Consider the following 22,945-nt stretch of genomic DNA (forward strand, 5'->3'; position numbering starts at 1 on the left):
GAAATTCGGGGGGGGGGGGAGAATCTGCAACACCTTGTAACAGCCAAGATAAAAGTGGTTAGGAAGTTCTTGTTTCTATGTACTGAACAATTGTGACAGAGGATTCAAAAACACCTGTGGGTTTCTCTTTGTATTGTGTATCTTGGCTGATTAAGAAGTGGTTTGTTTCTGCTTTTAGAAAGACCTAGTCACCTGGTCAAAATGAGGGAGGATTTAGGTTCATGGAGGAATCCAGTGAATAAGCCTTGCAGAATGAAGGTGAGGAGACAGGGACAAACCAATGCCTTACATAGGAGACAAAAGATCCCCCCCCCCCACTCCTATTATATAATACAAGCATCTTAGAACATACCACATGAGAAGATTCCCGGGGAGGGAAGAAAATCCTCAAGTAGGAATGGTGCATAGGGGGGACAACCAATCCCTGCAAAGTAAGGTTGATGTTGCCATCCATCAGCTGATCTGCCGAATAGGCTGTGCAACTGAGCTCTGCATGGGGAACCTAAGAGCTCAGCCAATCCCTAGAGAAAGCAGCTTGGCCAGCCCCTTTGCTCAGTGATTCAGAAGGGTTTGCACAGTGTTTTCAGAGAGATCTGCACATTGCTTCCCTCTGCAAGGCCTTCTGATAGGTGTGCAGCACAACATACCTGCCAATAATCTGAAATTGACAGGGAGGGGTTGGGACAAATAGCTGACTGGGCCAAAACGTTCCCCACTCCTGTTCCCAAAGAAGACAAGAGAAGAGCTAGACCAGAAATTCCTAACACACAAAACGTGGATGAACAAGCAATCCTCTCCTGGTGCCCTCTGCTATAATTTTTTGTTTCTTTGTTTAAAATGTGACTTTATTTAAGAAAAATGCCTCCTGAACCTTTCCACAAGAACGTAAGCAACAGGCACATAAGTTAATAGCACAAAAAGGGGGAAGCCTAGCAGCTGCTAAAGGGTACCACTTTCAAGTCTCTGGCATCAAAACAAACTTTTGGCCTGGCTGAGATTTCAGCCCCCCTTTTAACAGAGCACATGCTATGGAAGACTGCAAGGGGAGAACACAGCGTTTAATTCCTTTGTGCCCGCGCTACTCATTATCTAGGGCATGAAGACTTGCTGCCCACAGAAGTGTCAAGGGAAGAGGTGGGAGAATCCTGAGTGTCCAAGCCAGTGTTTTGTGTTCTGGGCCCCCCAATGTCCAGTGTTTGGCTGCAGCGTGAGCCAGCATATCCGTCATGCGCAGAAAGGATCGTGTGGTGGAGCGGAAGGCATGGAGGCCTACAAACACTTAAGAATTAAGGCAGGGATGGAGTTGCCTGTCTGTTTCCGTCTACAGCAGCTTGAAGCCTTTTGGAGGGCCACATGCACACAGATTGCATGCAGCAAAAAACATTTTTTTAAAAAAACAACCACCTCCTTTTGGAATGCCATGGCTAGCCTGCTTCTTCCTCTTTTTCCTTTCGCCCCTTTCTGGTTTAAAGTAAATAAAGTCACGATCTGTTTGGGACCTAACAGGCAGCCAGTTGTAGCTAGAGATTCTCTCGATTCTGGGCAAGGCTAAAGAGAACGTTGTGCTCTTCAGATGAAAGGCGTAAAAAGGTCCAAACATGACAGCATCCCAACAGCAAAATGTAACAATGGCTCTAGGGTGAGGAGGCAGGGGGCAAGGAGTGCAGCAGCTAAGAGATTCAAATCACTGAACTGCTCCCCAGCAAAATGGAGAGGAGGAGGATAGTAGAAGTGAGCTGGAAGGCACCTGGGAATTGTCTGACAGGAGACACGTCCTACAAGAAAAGGGAACAAAATGTTTCCTAGGTATGGTCTTCTCAACCCTTAACTGACAGTGACCACGACTGGATCCACCTTACTCAGACCATGAGTTCACACACTTTGTTTTTCCTCTTTCAATCTTCTGAAATATGTCCCTTCTCCCTGCCACCAATGTGGCTTTGGTCCGTCTGAAAAATGGAGGATCTTTCCATGGCCTTCATACGTTGTCAAGCTGCCGTTCCTGGTTCATTTTCTGGAAGAAGGCCTTGCCAAATTCGTATGTGCTGATCATGATGGCGCAGGCGGGGGCCACCTTGATCACCCGAGGCAGGAAACCTGTGGGCCATTTCGGCAGAGGGAAGGAGAGAAGAATAAAACAAACCTGTTAGACAGGCTGAGAAGAAGGAAAGGGAGCAGGATGGCCTACGTTCAATAATTTACCCATCTCCATGGTGCACGGTTTGCTGCCTGCTCTAATAAGGCGAGGAAAGAGCGTGCAAGTGATTGGCCAGCTTCTGAATTTGGCACACATACCACTGTCTTGACCGCATGCGACTCACACACAACACATCGCTGTGTGTTCAAAGTAGGGGGAATCTTTTAAAGTGCAGTGGAGCTACAGGGAAATGAGGCTGAGATGGAACAGAATGCCCAACTTTCTAGGAAGTTTTTAGTTGAGAGAGTTCAACCATAGCCTTATAGCTACAAATCTCATTCTCTACTTATTATTAGGACCTGCTGGTGACGGGTGAGTAATAATAATACTACTACTATTCTATAGAGGTGCTGTCACACAGCACAGAGAATGGCAAGCAGTAAACGGCAATGTAAGTCACCTGCAAAGAGTCCTCGGGTGCCAGATTCTGCTCGAATCTTCTGCATAAGCAGCCAGGTGGAAGAGGATCTGGGAGTAGCAACTGAGCAGGGAGAGAAAGTATATGACATTATGTAGTTCACATTTTTATTCCTTGCTTCTCTTTTCACTTGCAACAGCCATAACAAAACAAGTTAGCCAGGCTTAATGATAGCAGCCCCAGGCAGCTTCCTGCGCCTCACCTTGGAGTGTCTCCATGTCTCCCAGCTGAATTTGTCGCTGGGTCTTCACCACGTCAAAGGGCAGCGTGAGGATAGCAGCCACCTGGGGAATAGGAAGGGCCATCTATTAGCCATCACTACAAGCAAGATTCTTCCCTTGGCTTGAGGCAAAGCACTCTCTTTTGTCTACTGGGGTGGGGAAGTTAGGGCCTCCTTTACTACTCTAGTTGCCTAAATGTTTGCAAAGAAAAGAGGTGGGAAATAGAGGGGAGGGAAAGAGCTGTTGCACTGAAACAGGGAGGAGCTCTGAAGAAAAGCACCCCATCTTGGAGCAGATAGGAATGGAATTGGTAGTGCCTCCAACACCCAAAGGGGACAAAGTTTTCTGAATCTGCATAAATCCATGGCCCCCTTGGAGTGAATGGGAGAAGATAAAAGCCATTTTAGGTTCCCTCTTTCACTGATGAAGAATCTACTGTTCAGAATGCACACGGAGAAGGAAAAATGGTTTGCGATAAGTAATGGTAAAGGTCCTATGTGTGCATGAGGAATAGAATTATAGAATTGTAGAGCAGGAAGGGACCCCATGGATCATCTAGTCCAACCCTCTGCAATGCAGGACTATGTACCCATACGGGGATCAAACCTGTGACTTTGGCATTATCAGAAACATGCTCCAACCAACGGAGCTAACCAGCAAGTTCACACCCATGGATGGCTCCACCCAGTTTTCCTCCTGGCTCCACCCACCAGTGGAATGCAGCCTTCAGAACATTATTCATGACCAGATTGAGGAATGTTCCCTACTCCAGAGGTGCATCATTAAAATCTGTCACATTAGCTACATTTTACAAACGCTGCAAATACACCATTCACTCCCATTACTGAGCTAAGAAAGCATATGCTTAACAATAAGCAGCAGTATTTCTTCTGCTGACCAACACAGAAGAAAGAAAGAAAGAAGGCCACCATCTTTACAGCCTTCCTGGCTGCAGAAAGGGGACTGGTTAAGAGGCTCCCGGAGTCACAGTTAAAGAGAAGATTGTTCAGCAGGCCGCTCTGCCTCACATCTCTCTCAAGGCCACTGGAAAGAACTGTCAAGCGCCGGCACTCACCGTGCCAGAAATGGCACCAGCTGCAAAGCTGACCATGAAGGTGGCCTCGGTAAGACAGAATCGGGTGCACAACCAGTCCTTCACCAGTTCATAGTTATACCAGTACAGAGCTGTGGGGGGGAAAGAGGAAGAGACAGATCGTCAAAGGAGGGAGGGGAACTGCAGGCCAAAGAAAGCTGAATGTGCTTCCTTTTTGGTAGCGGAGGGAAGGTGTGCTTGCTTGCTAGAGCTGCAGCTCTCCCCCCTCTCTGTCCAGAATCCCTGTGTGTGACCCTTTGCCCAGATCTAATGGTAATACTTATTTGTTCATAGGAATTCATATGCCAACCTTCATAATGGCAGGGCAGTTCCACAAAACAGGGGTGTTAAAACTCTTATCAGGTTCTGGATTCACTGACATGCCAAAGGCAAAAGAGACCCACACACCATCTAGTGTGTCTATCTCCAAGTAGGAATGGACTGTGTTTCTCCACCCCCTGCAATAGCAGGACATCCTGAGCAAGGGACAGGTGTTTGTCCAATCCCTTTTTTTAAAAACCACATTGGTGGAGATTCTGCAACTTTCATGGGTAATATAAAGTAACGATGCACTGCTGTCCTTAAGACATTGTACTCAATAGTAAGTTGAAGATGAACCCTTTTGAGGGGTGAGAACAGTCTCATTTTTTTTGGTATCTTGAAAGCAGCTGCCTTGCATAACCTTTGCTCAGAAAACAAAAGATGCCTAGCTCCTCCCAGGTGTCTGTATGCAATGTTTTCCAAACCCTCTCGTTACTGCTCTCTGCTCCCTTCCCTGTGTCACTTCCATACCTGAGAAGGGAACGTCCCGCAGAACTGTGGGCCCCCAGCCCCTCCAGAGAGAGAACCATCCGTCCTGGGCCACAGCAGACTGGATGCAGACACGCAGTTCCCGGTAGCTCAGCTGTCGGGACTGCATCTTTGTTCGGATAAGTTCCAAGGGGCTGATCACTGTCACTGCACCCACTAGGGAAGAGAGATCAGAGCGGCACATGAAATCAAGCCCCAGTTTAATCAAGGCAGTTCCCAGTTCCTCCACTGCAAAGACCAAATGGGAGACATGTGCATGTAGAAGAGCCGACTGCCAGTCATCTATTACAATGCCATTGGCATGTAAACTGAGGAGGCCTTTAGGTGCCTGGGCATCAGAAAATGTGGGAATTGAAGTAGTAGGTTTCACTGAAATAATTTATTATTATTATTATTTATTTATTTATTTATTTATTTATTTATTTATTTATACATACCCCGCCCATCTGGCTGGGTTTTCCCAGCCACTCTGGGCAGCTTTCAACAGAACACTAAAATACAATAACCTATTCCAGCTTCCCCCTGGTCAGTAAGATCTGACAAGGTAGCAATGGGAATCTGATTTTTCAACTCTGTTCCTAGTCACTCAGATCTAGGATCCAAAAGCTAGCTTATATATGAACACAGAGCCTGAATTCTGGCTGTCAAAAATAGATTTTTGAGGGGGTGGGGAGAGAAAGAAGAGTTGGCGGAGATCTGCCCTGAATAATTGTTCATTTGTGGTGCTGGTGGTGAACAAGAAAGGCAAAGAATGGCTCAGGGAGGTTTCTAAGGAAGGAATAACTGTGGCATCTATCCTCATTTTACATCCTACACATCCACTCCTGTAATCTGCCGCCATATTGCCATCTCTCAACGTGGTCTATTTTTTGAGAAGGGGTGGTGGTGGAAGGACGGTGTCCACCTGCACTTCAGTTCCCCTCTCCCAGTATCCTGCAGGAACTGTCAGTCTCTCTCCCCATCTCCCTCCCTCCCTCCCTCCCTCCCTCCCTCCCATGCTCCTACTTCTGAAGCTCGTTCAGCAAAATCTCTTTCGTACAATCTAACAGTAATGGTTTCCCTCCTGATATATTTCCATCCATCCAGTGGTAAGGCAGCCCTTTTTCCTCTCTTGACTCAAAACAAAACATATGTCCACCCTTCCAGACCTGTGTACTTTAGATGCATAGCAGCTAGGATCGTTATATTTTGGGACAGCCAATGTTGTGCACTCCAGATCTTATTGGACTACAATTCCTAACAGCCTCGGCCAGAATGGCCAATGGTCATGATGGGAGTAATAGTCCAAAACATATGGAAGGCACCACGTCCACTTCCTGTCTTGAGCATTTATATGGCACATGTAATCCAAACATCTAAAATGCTTCCAAACATCCATATTCTCCAGAAGACCCCTTTTCTAAACATAAAGTCTTCAAAAAATGGAGATTGGCATCTACAAACACTAGGGAAATAATAAGTACAGGTTTCCCCCACCCCTTATGTGTAGGTTATGTTCTGGGGCCCCACACACGTAAAATCGTGTAAGTGGGGAGCACTCTCTAAACACCATTTAAACACCCTCTCTCTCCAATTCAGACCAAAAATAATGTAGCCAAAAATATCCACAATTAGAACTGGAGCTCTGGGCATGACTGGAGGCTGGGAGAAGATGCTGCCGCACTACCGCACGCCATCTGCTGTTAGGCAGGGAGGCCGAGCAGCTTAAACAAAGCCTGGCTGTGCTTCCAGTCTCTTTGGGGCTTCCTCTGCCCTCACTGATGTCGTCTTGTGGCTTTGGAGACGGTTTCCTTGCAAGCAATGAGGACTCTCCAGATCTCTCTCACAATTTCCAGGTTCGAATTGAATTATTTGTTTGTTTCCTAGCAGCGTGCCTACACGGGGAGGGACGACGCCTGCATTCTGAAAAGCTAGTGGTTTACAATATGTGCATGTAATTAAAAGCAGAAAGGCAGGCTGCTCCTGCAAATATACAAACACAGGCGAGGTGATACTCACATCTGGCAACAGCTCCAGCCACTAGTGGGATGTACCGTGCTTGGCTGTCCAACTTGGCACGCAATAAATCGCGTAGTTGATCGTAGCTAGTGAAGTAGATCACAGTGGCAGGGACAGCCATCACCCTGTTAAAAAGTTGTGGGTATTAAGCGCCATGGTCCCATAAAGTACAGTGTTCATGCCCGTGTAGAACCCAACTACTTCCAATGCCAATGCGCTGCAAATCTGACATTGCCCATATGCCCATCAAGAATTCTGATCACACAGATAAGAATTTTCAATTCAGTGAGCAATGCTGAGAGAAAGCAGCAAAGAAAAAAGAGACTGGAGATCTCCCTTCTTTACCTTGGCAGGAAGCTTCCACACCTTTCACTGGGTTACTTTATATGCTGTAAAACTGTGTTTGTTGCTTCTAAATCATGTAATCGTCCAAAGATGGCTTTCTTGGGAATACATGCCCATGCCACATGTTCAAGCAGACGTGTGCAGAAGACACACTAGCAAACCAGACAACCAAGTGTGACCACCAGGCTTCCTTCTTGAAGGTATTCCCTAATTCAATGTTTTTGGGGATATGGAATGCTCCAAAGGCAGTACGGGATCTGCTAGGGCGGCAAACTGATGGGAATCATACATTGCAATAAAAATGATAAAATGTTAATAGTGCTTTTAAAGGAAGGGTTAGTAAACTGTGCTGCTGTTCCCAAGCACTGGGCAGACTGTGGACACTTGGGAAGTGCTGCACAAGGGACTTGGACAGGTGGGGCAGGACAACCCATGTGTCAATCATCTGACGTCATGCGAGTGACAAGTGAGCCGTCCCACCCAGCTGTCACAGTCAGCCTATGGGGGAGGGGACAGATGAAGATCTGGCCTGCCAGGCCGAAAAGGTTCCTCGCCTGCTGTTTTAAAACGACAGTAAGTGTGTTACTTCCCGAGATTGTGCACCTTGGGATTTAAATTTAATTGCATGTAACTTATGTCCACACTCACAGGGTGGGTGGAAGGCCGCTCCATAAGGATCGGATGCCCTCATAGCGTATTATCTTCACAAAAGCGTCCTGGAAGAAACGAGAGGCAAGGGCGGACAGTGAAGGAGAGAGCAGTTGGTTGGAATAAAACCCTGAAGCTGAGCCACACCGCTGAACTAGAAGTCATACAAAAAACCTCTGTAATGAGCTCCCAAGAGGCCTGGTTCTTACAAGGAAAAAAACCCAGCTTTGGCAGGGAAGCAGCTGCCGGGGCGGGTGAGGAGGCAGCAGAAAGGGGTGCTTAACCCTTTCCCAACCCACCCCTTCATTGCTCCAACCTGCCCTGCATAGAAGAAGCTTCTCCTTCCTCATCTCCCACAGGGTCGCATGGGCACCTGCATATGCATATACTCCTGGAACTGCACAGGATTTGGTTTTACCCCAGAACAAAGAACAAACCTTGGCTACAGATCACAGAATCACAGTTGGAAGGGGCCCTGTGGACCATCTTGTCTGACCCCCTGCAATGCAGGAATACGTGGCTGTCCCATATGGGGATTGAACCTGCAACCTTGGTGTTATCAGCACCGTGCTCTAACTAACTGAGCTATCCTGGCTGATGGGAGGGAGCAGCACACCTACGCCCCTCCAGTTCCCTACTTCACATCACCTTAGGAGGGTGTAGACAGTCACGCCTCAGGTCAACCCCAGCCATACCCTTACGAGTCCCTAAAGCAGTTCATCTAGAGGCCTTCATCTAGAGAGGTGGGGGATAGCAACCTAATCTATGTCTTTGCCACATTTTCAGCCACCCACCTCCACCCAGGTTATATAGCCAACTCAAACTATAAGGCCTTTCAGTGGGAGATGGTCCAGCCCTTCATCACGCAGAACCTTACCAAAGTGCCCGTGAAGCGAGTAGGCGTCTTATACCAGGCTGTGCAGCTGTTTCCATTCTGACACACATATAGGTGGTCCATGAGGCCATTGCAGTAAAGGAAGCATTTCCCTGCGGAGGACAGCGGGACAAGAAGGAACAGCGCTCAGAGGAGGGCGGGGGCTGTTGTATCACCAGAAATCAGGTGTTCTTAACTGCTCCCTTATTTCCAATTTGTCACCTGCTCCTGAACACACGTGCCTGTCAATCTTAGGCTCATGCTGAATCCTGCAGCAGTAATGCTCATTTTTTAATTTTAAAAAATAGTTACAATTATTAGAGTTTCATATTGTATTTCCAATGTTGTTGTTTTTGCTTTATGAACTGTCACATGGGGTGGCTATATAAATAGCAAACGTTTCATTTTTAAATGCAGTTTAGCGTTTCTGGATGCATTTGCATTCAGAACATAAAATAATAAATAAATAATAGTAAAGAGCAGTTTTCTTCATGTTTGGATCCTGCTGAAAATTCCTCCCGGCTTTGGGAATTTCTGTACCAAAACCAAAGTTATCCATGTCTCAGACGTTTCCCTAGTGTGAAAATCTAGCAGGACGTGATAAAAGACAGCTAGACCTTGTTTGTCCCAAGATCTAATTATCAGAGGGAGTTTTCTGGTTCCAGTCTCAGCTTTTGGTCATGAAGGACAGGTCAGTGGTTTTTTTAAAAGGTATTGGTATCAATAATCACGGAATCCCTGTAGTAATGAATGTGCAAGTTAATTGGGCGCTGTATAAAACATCTATTGTCCATCTAAGGCATTGAAAAGTTAGATGTTTTCAGACTTAAGTCATAGCAGATGCAATAGACCCAAGAGCAGGTTGCAGAAGAAGATAAATAGGCTGTTTTCATGAAGACAGAACTGTGTCCTCATAAATCTGAAATATTCTGGACATGCTACATTGGGATTGTCTACCCATGAAGCCATCACCTGCTCCCCAGAAGGCAACATCAGGGCCACCAGCCCCAACACACAGCTACTCCCTTCAACCAGACATAAATTAAAGGGGTTAAAGCAAAGAGACACAAAAGTTATGGGACACGGGAAGGAAAAGATGCACACAGAGGAGACAAAATGCTCGCAACAGTTAAAAATAGAAGGTGGGAACAGCTTTCTACCCACCAATGCAACATGCAGTGCCAGATATATTCTGTGCTACCCAATGTTCAATTCAGCATGCAACGATGCTCAGTTTTTGCTAAAAATAAACAGGCATTTTAGCTTGCATGGCTGCAAAGAAAAATGGAAAGGACTTTTCACATCCTTTGTTAGCAACAACAAAAAAAGCACAAGAAAAGAGGTTCAAAACTGAAGACTTTGTGGAAGCAGAATGAATTGTGTAAAATTAAAACATATCTGAAGACACTATTATTATTTCTGATAAGAGAATTCATAGCTGGGCAGAGGGGAACAATGTACAGAATACACAAGGGCCCAATTACACGCATCTCAACTCCAGAGAGAGCTCACAGGAGAGGGGAATCTGCAGCCTTTCCACATGGAAGAGGTACTAAACAGGAAAATGCTGTTCTTTGATATAATGAGATGGTATCATTTTATGAGCCAGAGAGGGCATCTCTGGCTGTGGCAGTCCCAAACCTAAGCAATGGTGGACCACTGGCAGTAAAAGGAGCATGTCAACATTTAATGACTGGCTGAGCTTGAAAGACGGTACTTTAGGGAGGTGGTTAGGGTAAAACCCTTACCCCTGATGTGCTGACTTTCTATCTGTGAGGAGAAAGCAGTAACTTTCTATTTGTGAGGGAACGTTCAACTATGCAGGTCTTCCCCCTGCAGACACAATATGTGCCGAGCTCACAAACGTCACAACATTCTTTGGACTCAAGAAGCTGCACGCTTGCACCAGCATCTACGATGAGGTATTCATACAAATATCACACACTATGATGCTATGAAGCAGGTCCAAGGCAGAAATATTTAGATCAGCGGGACCAAAAGGGACAAATTAGGCCATGCTCACCCATCCAATGCCTCTGAACAAGGATGGACAAATTGGTGAAACATGGGGAAGATGATGTAACTTACTTAGTAGGACATGAAAAGACAGGAAAATAAAATTGGTGAGCACCTCAAGTCATTCTCCCTGCACCCCGTCTCTGGGACATCAGGGATACCTTATTATTCTGAAGTCCTGGTTTCAACCAAGACAGTAATGGCATGTTATGAAGGGCTACCACAACTAGTTTTACTTTTCTTGGCAGAGGAGATCTGTGGACATTAACGCATCAAGAGAGGAAGGGCCAAGTGAGGTGCGCATGGGGATATTTGAGAAGAAGCCAACACGGGCATCCCAGCACAATTTGAGCCCTCACACGTTCTTCTGAATGCTCTGTGCCAGGAATACAACGAAGACAGATGAACACCAGCGCCTTTGGTGAAGGAGGGATAGGATCATTCTCCCCCGAGAGCTGGAAGGCAGAGGAAGGAAGAACAAGCTCCCAGCACTCTCTTTGGGAGCATGAACAGTATGCAAAGAGGAGCGCTGCTAGATCAGGCCAAAGGCCCATCTAGTCCCACATGGCTCTCACAGTGGCCAACCAGATGCTCATGGAAATAGTAAAAGGGTCAGAGCTGCATCCAAAGAGAATGGCAGCTTATATGGGAAAGCATCTGATATACTCACATTTGGGCTGCTGAATGCTCCAGGGCATACACTGTACTGAAAACACTGAAAAAGACATAACATGGAAATACTTAGAGAGAGGTGAGGGAGGAAGAACAGCTGAAGGGACATGAGGACCCTTAGTTGAAGCAGTGGCTAAGAAGTAGCTGTCTGGGGACTCTGGCTGCAAAAAGATTGTGCAATACAGTCTGCAATACAGATTGTGATTTCCCCCATGCACCTGGCTATTTTTTTTAACCCATAATTTTCTAGACCCAAATGGCTTGGGGCAACGATGGGAAACCCTGTGGCCTTTCAGATGCTGTTGGACTACAACTCCCATCATCCTTGATTGCTGGCAATGCTGGTGGAGGCTGATGAAAGTCAGAGTCCAAGAATATCTAGAAAGCCCAGGTTTTCTGGTAACCTGAGGAGGGCTTCCAGCAGATATGGGGCACTACTCCAAGGTAAGACATTGAGGATGGAAAGAGATGGATGGCTTAATGTTCATTGGGAGGGTTAAACAATTTTGTCAAGTCCCACTAACATACGGGCACAAGCCAGTTATGGGCTAAGCAAAATGACTCAAGAGGCCGTGGTTATCAAACCACTCAGCATGACACACTACAAAGCAAGCTACAGTCTAGTCCAGAGCCACTCACAATGAAGCCCTAGCAGTGCACTTCCTTTAAGGGTGAATTTTCATCATACGGGAAAAACAGTAGAGTCCTCCAGGAACATAGGTGGGGAAAGTTGCAGGTTTGTATGCTGCCCCCAATCAAAAACTCCCTCATTCTGGAAAACCAGCTCAGTGGGGAAAAGGCTATTTGTGTACAAGGAATTCTTCTGGGTTGAGGGACAGCATTTAAACATGGAAGCCCCCACTCTCCGGTTGCATTCTGAAGTACAGTTCCAGAAATCTCTGCACCGAGGGCTTTTCTTGAACTTTAAGGTTGGCTCCAAGCCCACAGAGCTTTTATGTATGTCAAAGCAGTTTTGAAATTTAAGGCCAACGGCATCCAAGAGATGGAAGGTTGCTCCCTAATGGCTTCCAGTCCAAAAAGGAAGAATTGCTTACCTTTAGAGAAAGGTGTCCTCTGAGCCTGCAATCTGATCTTCACCACATCCAAGGGTGTGACTGAAAGCACAACACAAAAGGGACTGTTTATATCAAGAGGTTTTTTAATGCTTGATGTTTTTAGAATGTTTTAAGATTTGTTTTTAGGAGGTAATTTAATTATTGTTTGATTTTATACCAATGTTATATATTTGATGTTAGCTGCCCTGAGCCAAGTCTCAGCCGCAGAGGGCAGGATATAAATAAAAGTTGTTTATTATTATTATTATTGATATGCAGAGTGGCTGGGGAAACCCAGTCACATGGGTGGGGTATTTAATTTTTAATAATAATAATACAGCACATTTTACAGAACAGAACAGACATATGCCCAGTATCCCAGAGCTAGAGGATCAGAGAGAAGCAGGTTTGGATAAGTGCAGAGTAGCAACTGGGAAGATCACTAAAGATGCTTTCTGAATATAACACAATGTGAGGTTAAAATTTCCTTCCTTTTGTTCCCCACTCACCTTATGAATGGGTGCATCCAGTTTTGTGAGTGAGGGAAGGGGAAAGAAGGATATCAAACACTATGCTACCCCTACTCCTGCAAAGTATTTTTAGAAGATGTGGCAATGCACCTGGGTGAACCTGGCGAACTGGTATGTTGCTGTACTCTTGGATTATGTTTACCTGAAGGAAGGAATGGCAATGTACTGCTTGAACTTCAAAGAAACACACTCTCAAGGGAACCGCCCTGAAGCCTGGCAAATGAGTACAGGTGCGGCAACTGTGCTGGAAATACAGTGGTACCTCGGGTTAAGAACTTAATTCGTTCTGGAGGTCTGTTCTTAAATGTTCTTAACCTGAGGTAACACTTTAGCTAATGGGGCCTCCCGCTGCTGCCGCACGATTTCTGTTCTCATCCTGAAACAAAGTTCTTAACCCAAGGTACTATTTCTGGGTTAGCGAAGTCTGTAACCTGAAGCTTCTGTAACCTGAAGTGTCTGTAACCCAAGGTACCACTGTATTTCCCTCCCTGAGAAGAGATTCTTCCACCTCCAGGTAAAGATTTTTGGATGCAAGAGTGATGTGTGCCTTCACTTTTTATTCAGAAGAAAGTGCGTTTCAACTACCAGAAGTTTGAGAAAAGCTGGACTAAGGACTGGTTCACAGGTGCACCATCTGACTTGCTAATGAACATGTACATTGCCTCTAATGGGAAGTATTGTGGCAGAGGCAAAGTGAAACTACGTAACAGTCACCAGCCATTGGCGCAGTACTTGAGTGATGAACATCACATGTGAACACGGCCCAAATTGTTCAATCTAAGATACTATGACTGGGCAGAAGAGAAGCAGTGCTCTTCTTGGTGCATCCCAATCAAACAATTAATGGCAAAAGGCTACTTTATACCATCCTAACCACATGGCCATGGTGTTGGTTGACAGTAAACAGGCCCAGCTTGCAAAGTGGCGAACCAGTTATGTAACTACTTCTCCGCAGGTCCAGTTCCTTATTCTTCAATGCACATCACATTTTCACAAAGCCAGAGCATAGACAAGGTGGCCAGCAGCAATGGAGCAGCAAAACATGAGGCATACACAGGAAGGAAAATAAGCCAGGCTAGTTGAAGCCACACACAGAAGTGCAAACCACGCCTTCTAGTCACCGCACATTTTTGGTATGCATCCATATCACTCGAACTGGCCCAGGAAAAACTGCAGAATAAATGCAGGGTACCTACCAAAAAGAGAGGTGAAGAGGGCCCCAGTTCCAGATGCCAGCATCTGCTGCATGGGGGTAATGCCCCCCTGCGTACTTCCAGATGAATTTTCAGTCATTGTGCTGCTCACCTGTAAAACAACGATAGGGCCTGTCATAAGTCAGCTGCAACATGATTGCAGGAGCAATGCTTTCTAAGGTAGCCATTTTAATGCTGCTGGTCTGCTCTATCTATCTACCATACTTTTCCGTGTATAAGACTAGGTTTTTTTCTTTAAAAATTATGCTGAAAAGTGGGGGGTCATCTTATACATGGAAAGTGCATAGGGTGGAGGTTTGATTGGTTGCTGCCGCGGCTGTCAACAGCTATTGGTCGTGTTACTGGTTGCTGTGTCAATGGCTGGTGTTGATTGGCCGATGCTGCGGCAATTGGGCAAGCGATTGGCATCTTCGGCCACTGAAGGGACAGACGAGAGGCAGATTTTTAGACGCGTGCAAGTGAGCAAATTATGGCAATCCCCCCTGAAAAAAGCTCAACAACTGTGTGTAATCCCCCCCCAGAAGCTCAATGACTCTATGCCATCTCCCCCCATTTTCTTAAATTTGAGCCCCCAAAATAGGGGGCATCCTATACACGGAAAAGTACGGTATCTTATCTAATAAAATATATACACCACTTGATTGTTAAAACCTCAAAGCAGTTTACAAAAAAACAAAAACCAGTTAAACTATCAGCAAAAACTGTTACAAACAACTATTTAAACCATTCAAAAAATTAAAATCAGCAATAAACTACTGTATTTATAAACTAAACAAACATCTTCCTCTCTCGACTCAAACAGCGTCTGCATATGTGTATTATTATCATAATCATTATTATTATTTTTACGGAAGTCCAGCAAAGCCTCTTAGAACATGGATAATGGTGCTCAAGCCTTTTCCCTTTGCAAAATTACTACAGTGCTTCACTATGCAAGACATCACAACGATTTACAGGGGGGAAATGCAACCTTCCCAAGAAAATAATGTTAATGGAAAGGCAGCTCAATAAGCTGTTTCTTCTAGCCTGAAAAATGTTTAAGCATCCTACCTTCAAAAGAGTATCTGATTCAAAAGCAATCTGAATTTGCAACCACAAAGGGCATAATCACAAAAAATTACAGCTGTTATATTTACAGGCAGCTTACAAGTTGAAGTGCTCAACTACAGCAGTACAATGAATTAGTGCCCATTGTTCAGTCTGCGGTCATTATTTTATGAAGGCTTACGGCACAATCTTATATAGGATTATTCAGCCCTTGAGTTGCATGGGGTTTAGTTACAAACATGAAATTGGCTTCAAGCTTTCAGATGCCACAGGCAACTGCCTATATTATGCATGGGTCACAAGTGGGCTCTAATGTACTGGCACATTTCTTGTGCCCAATCTCCTTGACTGCTGTCCAGACTTGCAAGAAACCCCACCCAACATGAGCTTTCACATCCAGTCCTAGTTGACAGCTATTATCTGCACAGCTACAGAAAGGGGTGAGGCTTCTCGACTGCACATGCTGCTTATACAATCAGCTTTTCAGAAGGGGGCAGGATGATGCTAGCTGGCAGCTGATAAGCAAGAGCCTCTGAGCTACTTGCAAAAGGGGTGGGATAAAACTCTTAACACCACCATCACCCTGCTTCATTTTGAACAGAGCCGTTCAGTGTACAGGCTTGAGGGGGGAAAGTAGTACGGTATTCGATTATTTACAAAACTCAGAGTTTTGATTCTGGATAGAGCAACTGGATTACAGAAGCAGAGTTGTTTGATGAACAATAATGGGAATAATATGCTTGTTTTTCTATTGTTTTTTAATGTAAATTTTAAAAATGCTGACGCTATAGCACAGGCACAGCCCATACCCATCCACGTACCTCTACAAGCCTAGAAGCAGGTCAACACAGTGCAGGGAATAGTGTATGGTTTTGGAAAAGGAGATCCGCAAACTCTGTTATTAAATTGCATTTAGGCCTCAGTCTCCTATTCGTTTCTGATGAAACAGATTTTGAAACATCATCACTTCTATAGCACTTCTACATAGGGGGAACGTGCATTAGAATTCTTATCTCAGGTTATCTTCAGAATGAGTCAGCAAATTGGACAGGGCAAAAAGTATGCAGTATGCAGTAATTTTGTGGCCGTCATGCCCTACTGTCCCTCTCACAATCTGAAGCTCACCAACAACATCTCTGTGCTATTGCAAGCTGATGGAATCATTCTGCATGCCTCCATTCTTCTGTCTCTAGCCCACTACTTTAGCAGGGGTTCTTCCTCCCGTGTCTACACATGCACACAAACACGGTATTGAGGAAGTGAAACAGACAGCACTGTCACTGTTTCTTCTCTCTCTCCTAGGGCAAACAGCATGGCAGCCACAAGAGTTCCTCTCTGCGTTCTTAGAGTGCAGAAAACAAAGACCTTCAATCACAAAGCCGATTAACCCCATGCACATTGCAATTTAATGCTGTCTTTCAGCACTGCTGAGGATGAAGGTGGGTACAACTGGATGGATTACCCAGGTGCAACTGCTACTTGCCTAGGTGAGCAGCCAAGTGGCAAAGCTGCTCCAGCTCAACCCTCTGTGTGACGCCAGCCCCCAATAATTCAGGGAAAAGAAATCCCTTAAGCTCTTTATTGAGCTGGGATGTACATGGCAGAAAACCCTCCGTTTCTTACCTTACCATGCTATAACACAGACTCAAGGCATTTTGCATGCAAGCACAGCAGCCCAGAATTAACTGAAAGAAGCTTCAAAAGCCCATTCTGCCCTGCAGGATCGGCTGGGCAGGGGGGAAATATAGGCCACACCCAGTCCAGGGATGTCAGTATGCATCACAAATGCCCACAGAAGCAAAAGGAATTTGCCCAAATACTGAACACTTTGTGCAGCATAGGATTTGTGTGAGTTGGTGGACAAAATGGAGAGCTGGGCATCTTGCAGTTTTTAAGAACAGCATCGTACTCTGGGCTGCACAACTTCAGGGTGCAGGTGTGGAAATAACCGAGTGCCCCTCTCTCTGCATAAACAAAGGTTCTAGCCTCCTTGATATCCAGTGTTCCTACATGAAGATAATTCCATATGGAGGAACATTCAGTCAAGTAATTCCTCCTCCTGCAGCAGTGGTACAACACATACTGAGGTTTACTACTCCTTTGATAAGGCAGAGGAGGGATCACCGAATCACCTAATCCCCATCTCTAACTGTACAGCCAGTGTGGTGTAGTGGTTAGAGGATTGGACTAGGACTGGGAGACCACAGTTCTGCTGGAGTAACTGCGCATAAGAAGAGGTTACTATACGTCAGGAGCGTAAATCACCCCATGGATCACATAATCATAGAACTACAGAGTTGGAAGGGACTCAGAGGATCATCTAGTCCAACTCCATGCATTGCAGGTACATGCAGCAGCCCCATATGGGATCAAACCTGCAACCTTGGCATTAATTATCAGCATCATGCTCTAATCGCTATGGTAATGCCCCAGTGCCCCAACAATATCTGTGATTAATGCATATCAGCTGAGTGGTGTCTGACTGTAAGTGGGTAAGCCAGTCAGTTGTCCAGTATTACGTCCTGAATTGCTGGACTTATTTAGAGCAACAGAGATACTTTGTACTTGCATGGATCCATATGTATTTGTATCTGCAAAAGCCTACAAGCTGTGTATATCTACGCCCATAACTGTTTTATGGAGCCTTATTTTCTGCAACAGTAAAGCATCTGAACCTTTCTCTACTTCTGTGTGGGGACTGGTACTGGAAGCAACTTCCACTGTGTGGGTATCTCACCTGAGATTCCCAGCAAAATCCCTGCTTGGTCATGAAGCTCACAGGGTGACATGGGACCAGTCACAGTCTCTCAGCTTAACTTACCTCCCAGGATTGTGAAACAAAACAGGGGGGAAGAGAACCATATACTATGTCACCTTGAGCTCCTTGGAGGAAAAGGTAGGCTATAACTGCAATCAATCAACTCAGAGATGGGATAGGCTATATTTTTAAAAATCGTAACACATGCTCACCCATTTTTTTCCCTTGAAAACCAACCAGATATGGAAACACATGCAACACACTTCTGAAATGAGCCAGGAGCCAGTTGCACTTTGCGGCTGGCAACAGGCCTTTTGTGACTGGATGGAGATGTCTGGGTGCCACCTTTGACACCTAACATCTCCACCTGCCTGGCTGCAGTCAGCTGGTCTGCTGGGTACCATGGCAGCAAAAGATGTGTGTCTTTTGCTGCCACGCTACCCTGCAGAATACCTGATTTGCCGGCAATTAAAAAAAAATTCTGCTGCTACACTTCTGGGCAAATCAGATGGTCTGTGGGATAGTGTGGCAGGAAACAAAATGGCACCTAAACATGTCGCTTTGGCATCCACAACCCAAGTCCCAGGAGCCACTTGGCACCTAGTTTTCCTATGCCAGTTTCTAACACTGGTCCAGGCTCCTACCTGACCCTCTAACTCTCCCCAGCCACACCCCCTCTCAAGGCTGTTGCTTCCTTGAGTGTTTGCTGGGCTGGAATGTGTCTGTGACCTCTGACAATGCTTTTTGATTGTCTGGATGGAGGATAGAAAGGGGTATGTGCATGGGTAGAGAAACTAACCTACCATATCAAGGTAGGTTAGTAGGTTGAGAGTCATTACTCTGGCCACTTTTGCCTCTGGCTCCACCTACCACTAGGACAATGTTTCTCAAACTTGTGTCCTCAGCTGTTGTTGGACTACAATATGTATCACCCCTGACCACAGGTCCTGCTAACTAGGAATGATGGGAGTTGTAGTCCAACAACAGCTGGGGGCACAAGTTTGAGAAACACTGCACTAGAATATAGCCCTGGCAAAGACTGCCCAGAAAGGAATGTGGTGCTTGGGCTGAAAAAAGTTCCCTATGAAGCGAAAGACCTCACTTCTCTATCGTCACTGGGTAGTAGTTGTGCAAGCGGTGCTATAGATCTCTAGCAGACAATTCTCAGCATCCTGATAATGCTACAATTCCCTGGATTCTCTGGGGGAATCTTTAATAACAGTTTGTAGATACTCTCCAAGTCAAAAATTAGTTTAACATGCCTAGGATCTGGTGTTTAAATCCCCAAGCTGTTTTCCACTGGTTGTTCAGACTGAGGAAGTTGGAAAGGTGCTGGTACAGTGGTACCTCTAGTTACGAACTTAATTCGTTCCGGAGGTCCGTTCTTAACTTGAAACTGTTCTTAACTAGAGGCGTGCTTTCGCTAATGGGGCCTCTTGCTGCTGCTGTGCCGCCGGCACACGATTTCCATTCTCATCCTGGGGCAAAGTTCTCAAATCAAGGTAACTCTTCCAGGTTAGCGGAGTTTGTTACCTGAAGCATTTGTAACCTGATGTGTTTGTAACTTGAGGTACCACTGTATATTTAAAAGAAGCCTTCTCTCTCCATCTCATATTTGAGTCACAGATTATATTCAGATTCTTATTTATTATGTGAGCAAAATTATTTGTCCTGCCAGAAGATCATGCTCTGAAAGAGCAATAATCAGTACCAGATGGCAAGCTTAGAGGTTTTTAAAAGCACAAATTCACTATGGAGATTTCAAAAAGCAATTAGATTTTGCAATTCATGAAGGCTTTCTAGACATTGTACCCCAGCTTGTCCTACCTATAAATAAATAACTTTTCCCACACAGCTTCCAAAGGCTTCTAGACACTTCTGCAATCTTTAATAACAGCAATAAAAACAGTAATTAATTGAATTGCAAAGTTCATCTTTCTACACAATAAAAGACAAAGTTGTGCTACCAAGCATATTAAACATTTACTCCACAGCCAAGGGTCAAGGAACAATTATGCAGTGACTTTGACTGACCCTCCCCATCCCCCGTCTTCCCATACTGGCTCAGATCCCAGCAAAAGCATGCTTCTCTAGTTCTGACCTCCAAATGTCTCAACTGTACTATAACTTAAAGCTCATTGACTATTTGGAGGCCACACAAATACTGATCTCAGCTATAAAGCCTCTCCTAAACCATAGGCCACTTAAAAATTTCAGAAGCATGCACCCAGCCAGATATATCTGCTTTTCTCCCTCCAATTCTAGTTGCCACATACCTTAATATTTCCTTCTTCCCCTCTTTCTCTCTCTCTCTCTCTCTCTCTCTCTCTCACACACACACACACACACACGCACAGTGCCTCATTTCTCAGTATCTAGAGCAGGTGTGAGAACTGTAATCTATTGGTGGATGACAGGTCAGTTTTTGATAACCTATAGCCTGCAGTTTGCTGGGATTTTTGCAAGGGATGTTGGGGTACGTAGATCTAGATCTGATCTAATAACACATCATTGGAGTACAGAGAGGCTAGGAAGATGAAAAGGTAGACCACACAAAACTACAGTCTGTCTACCACTTATCTAGCTGCACATGGACACCTTCATTCCTGAAGCAGATTAATAGTTCTCGAACCATGGATTCAAACATTTGGGGGGGGGGGTTGCATTTCCCAGCACACATGTCTAGACCAGGCATAGGCAAACTCGGCCCTCCAGATGTTTTTTTCAGACTACAACTCCCATCATCCCTGACCACTGGTCCTGTTAGCTAGGGATGATGGGAGTTGTAGTCCCAAAACATCTGGAGGGCCTAGTTTGCCTATACCTGGTCTAGACACACTGCTTGCCTAAGAAATTATGTATCAGTACTGTAAAAATGAGACTTTGTTATTTGATAGCACTAAAAAAAGCACCACCCAACCACAACCCCATTTTTACCAACTACCAAAAGAAATCTAACAGCTCATTCCCCACCCCCACCATATGTCATTAAATAAAAGAAGCCTGAGTGGTTATTCTAGTTTTTAGGATACAAACTGCAATGCCTACTATACCACCATCCTTGCCTCACTACTCCAGGCATAAACCTCTTCACCAATCTTCACTTTTCAAGACACATTCCTTCCCACCCATCTTTTTACCAAAGGGGTTTCCATCTTTCACTGCACAATTTGCCTTACCAAATAGGTTTAAACAGGTTGACGAACTCCAAGCTGAGTCCCCACTCACAGGTCTCCATGTTGTTTGGGGCTCAGTATGGAGCAGCTGCAGCTGACTGCACTACCTCTGTGATCACCACAGATCGAGCTTCTTCTTCTAGCTGCCACACACCTCAAGCAGGAATAGGAAATAGAACAGATACTGTTCCTCCCTCTTATGGGACCTAGCCTGAGTTATATCACCAGTGAAGATGGCAATCTGGACTCAGGCTGCAAGCTTCCAATTCTGCACTCCTTCTACACACTGGATAGAGAGGAATTGCATGCTTTGAAGAACAACATTTGCACAGCACCTCTCTTTCCCATTTTGTGTCAAGGCTTGGGTCCTGTCAAGCATGCTACTCCTTCATGAAAAGTCTGGAAATGAGAAATAGTAAACCTCGGCAAATTAATGGCTTACTTGGACTTCATAATTCCACTGTTTGAAGGGATGACTACCAGGTTTTATTTACAGGTTCTGATTAATCCTGTTTTACTTTTCATTACATTTGTCATATGGAGGGGAACAAAATTTATGCTGTGATGACTTATAACTTTTCTTTTATTTCATATTGTGATGACATACAGTATAAAGCAATACATTTAAATGGATGGAAAAGGCATGGGGAGGGAAGGCAAAATGCCCCTTTTACACTTTTTTAAAGCAAATTATACAGAATATACAAGAATTGTTCAATGACATCAATACTGCACTTAAATATTACAATGATATAAATACTAGAACAATCTCAAATGTTGCAACACACATTCCATGTACCAACAAGTAAATAGAAGTCTAGCCAAATATTATCACTACTTAACATACATTCACTATATATATTCCTGGAATCATGTTTAAACCATTGGCATTGTTTAATTTCTTTTTAAAGTCGTCACCCATCTACAGTAAATTTACTTTAAAAAAACACATGAATCTTCTTCTCTTTTAATTGATCTGATAAATTCGTGCTGGTCATGTCCAGCAAGGGCTCCTGATTCATAAGGGCTCGATCAAACCTCCATGTTCAGGCGCAGTATACCTGGAGTACTAGGAGCATGAGAAAGAGGGAGAGTCCGTCACCTTCCCGCCTTGCCTGCGGTTTTTTAAGGAGACATCTGGACGGCCGCTGCTACAAGCTGGATCCTGGACTCGATGAGCCCTTCGCCTGATCCAGGTGGGCTCCTTCTTCTCCTCCTCCTCCTCCAGGTGGGCTCCTTCTTCTTTCTTCTTCTTCATCGTCCTCCTCCGCTGCTCAACCCTCACCGCCACCCACTCTCACCGGGGCATAAAGGCAGCCCCCCACCCACAACACAGACCGACACGAACGACCTCCCCCCCCCCCCCGCCATCTCTCGCATCCTCTTTCCCCTCCCCACAGGCTCGCCACGGGGCCCCCACTCACCTACTCATCCCAGCCACGTGCTGCTCGTCTCCCAGCTCCGTCCAGGAACGATGGGCGCCCTCGGGAAGACCCAGCGCGTACCCAAAACAACGGCGCCCTTCAGGAAGCCCATTTGCCGCCTTCTCGGGCCTTTTTTATTTATTTTTTAAAAGAAAGAAACGGATCGCGGCGGCTTTTGAAACCGAGGCACCAGAAGGAAACCCTCTCAGGGCCGAGGACTCAGAGGACGGGACGTTGTCCCGTCACTCCAGCCGCCCCGGAAGTGGCTACAGCAGTACTTCCTGTACAATACGATGGTGGGGTGGGGAGGGAGATCTCGCGCGGGTCTGTCTTACCCCGCCCGCGCGCCCGCAGGTCTGTGATGCAATCGGCTGTGCCTCGTGCCGAAAAAGGGGCGGGGCTTTAACACGCCACCCTCTGAGGTGGGGTTTTGTGAGGGGTTTTTTGAA

At 45.4% G+C, this 22,945-nt stretch overlaps 1 protein-coding gene across 2 annotated transcripts; it reads right to left on the reverse strand.

The window, feature by feature from the left end:
- Positions 1-816: 816 nt before the first annotated feature.
- SLC25A39 (solute carrier family 25 member 39) lies at positions 817-22,933 on the reverse strand. Of its 2 annotated transcripts, XM_083708566.1 has the most exons (12): positions 22,497-22,933; positions 14,074-14,182; positions 12,348-12,407; positions 11,291-11,335; positions 8,608-8,717; positions 7,731-7,798; positions 6,738-6,862; positions 4,722-4,895; positions 3,912-4,021; positions 2,818-2,899; positions 2,598-2,678; positions 817-2,097 (listed from the first exon to the last, which is right to left on the reverse strand). In XM_083708566.1, the coding sequence occupies exons 2-12, from the start codon at positions 14,168-14,170 to the stop codon at positions 1,979-1,981; spliced, it is 1,071 nt and encodes a 356-aa protein (XP_083564692.1). In that variant the 5' UTR covers positions 14,171-14,182; positions 22,497-22,933; the 3' UTR covers positions 817-1,978. The 2 variants fall into 2 exon arrangements, with proteins under 2 accessions (XP_083564692.1, XP_083564693.1); XM_083708567.1 differs by lacking the exon at positions 11,291-11,335 and having other exon boundaries at positions 22,497-22,798.
- Positions 22,934-22,945: the final 12 nt, after the last annotated feature.

The sequence above is a fragment of the Podarcis gaigeae genome (assembly GCF_964106915.1).
Source record: "Podarcis gaigeae genome assembly, chromosome: 13".
Taxonomy (NCBI): domain Eukaryota; kingdom Metazoa; phylum Chordata; class Lepidosauria; order Squamata; family Lacertidae; genus Podarcis; species Podarcis gaigeae.

Coding starts and splice junctions, on each gene's coding strand:
- SLC25A39 (XM_083708566.1), bottom strand. CDS start 14,170: ATGACTGAAAATTCATCTGGAAGTACGCAGGGGGGCATTACCCCCATG. Junction 6,863..7,730: donor AGCGGCCTTCCACCCACCCT/GTGAGTGTGGAC, acceptor ACTTTTTAACAG/GGTGATGGCTGTCCCTGCCA. Junction 2,098..2,597: donor CACCCGAGGACTCTTTGCAG/GTGACTTACATT, acceptor AATGGCCCACAG/GTTTCCTGCCTCGGGTGATC.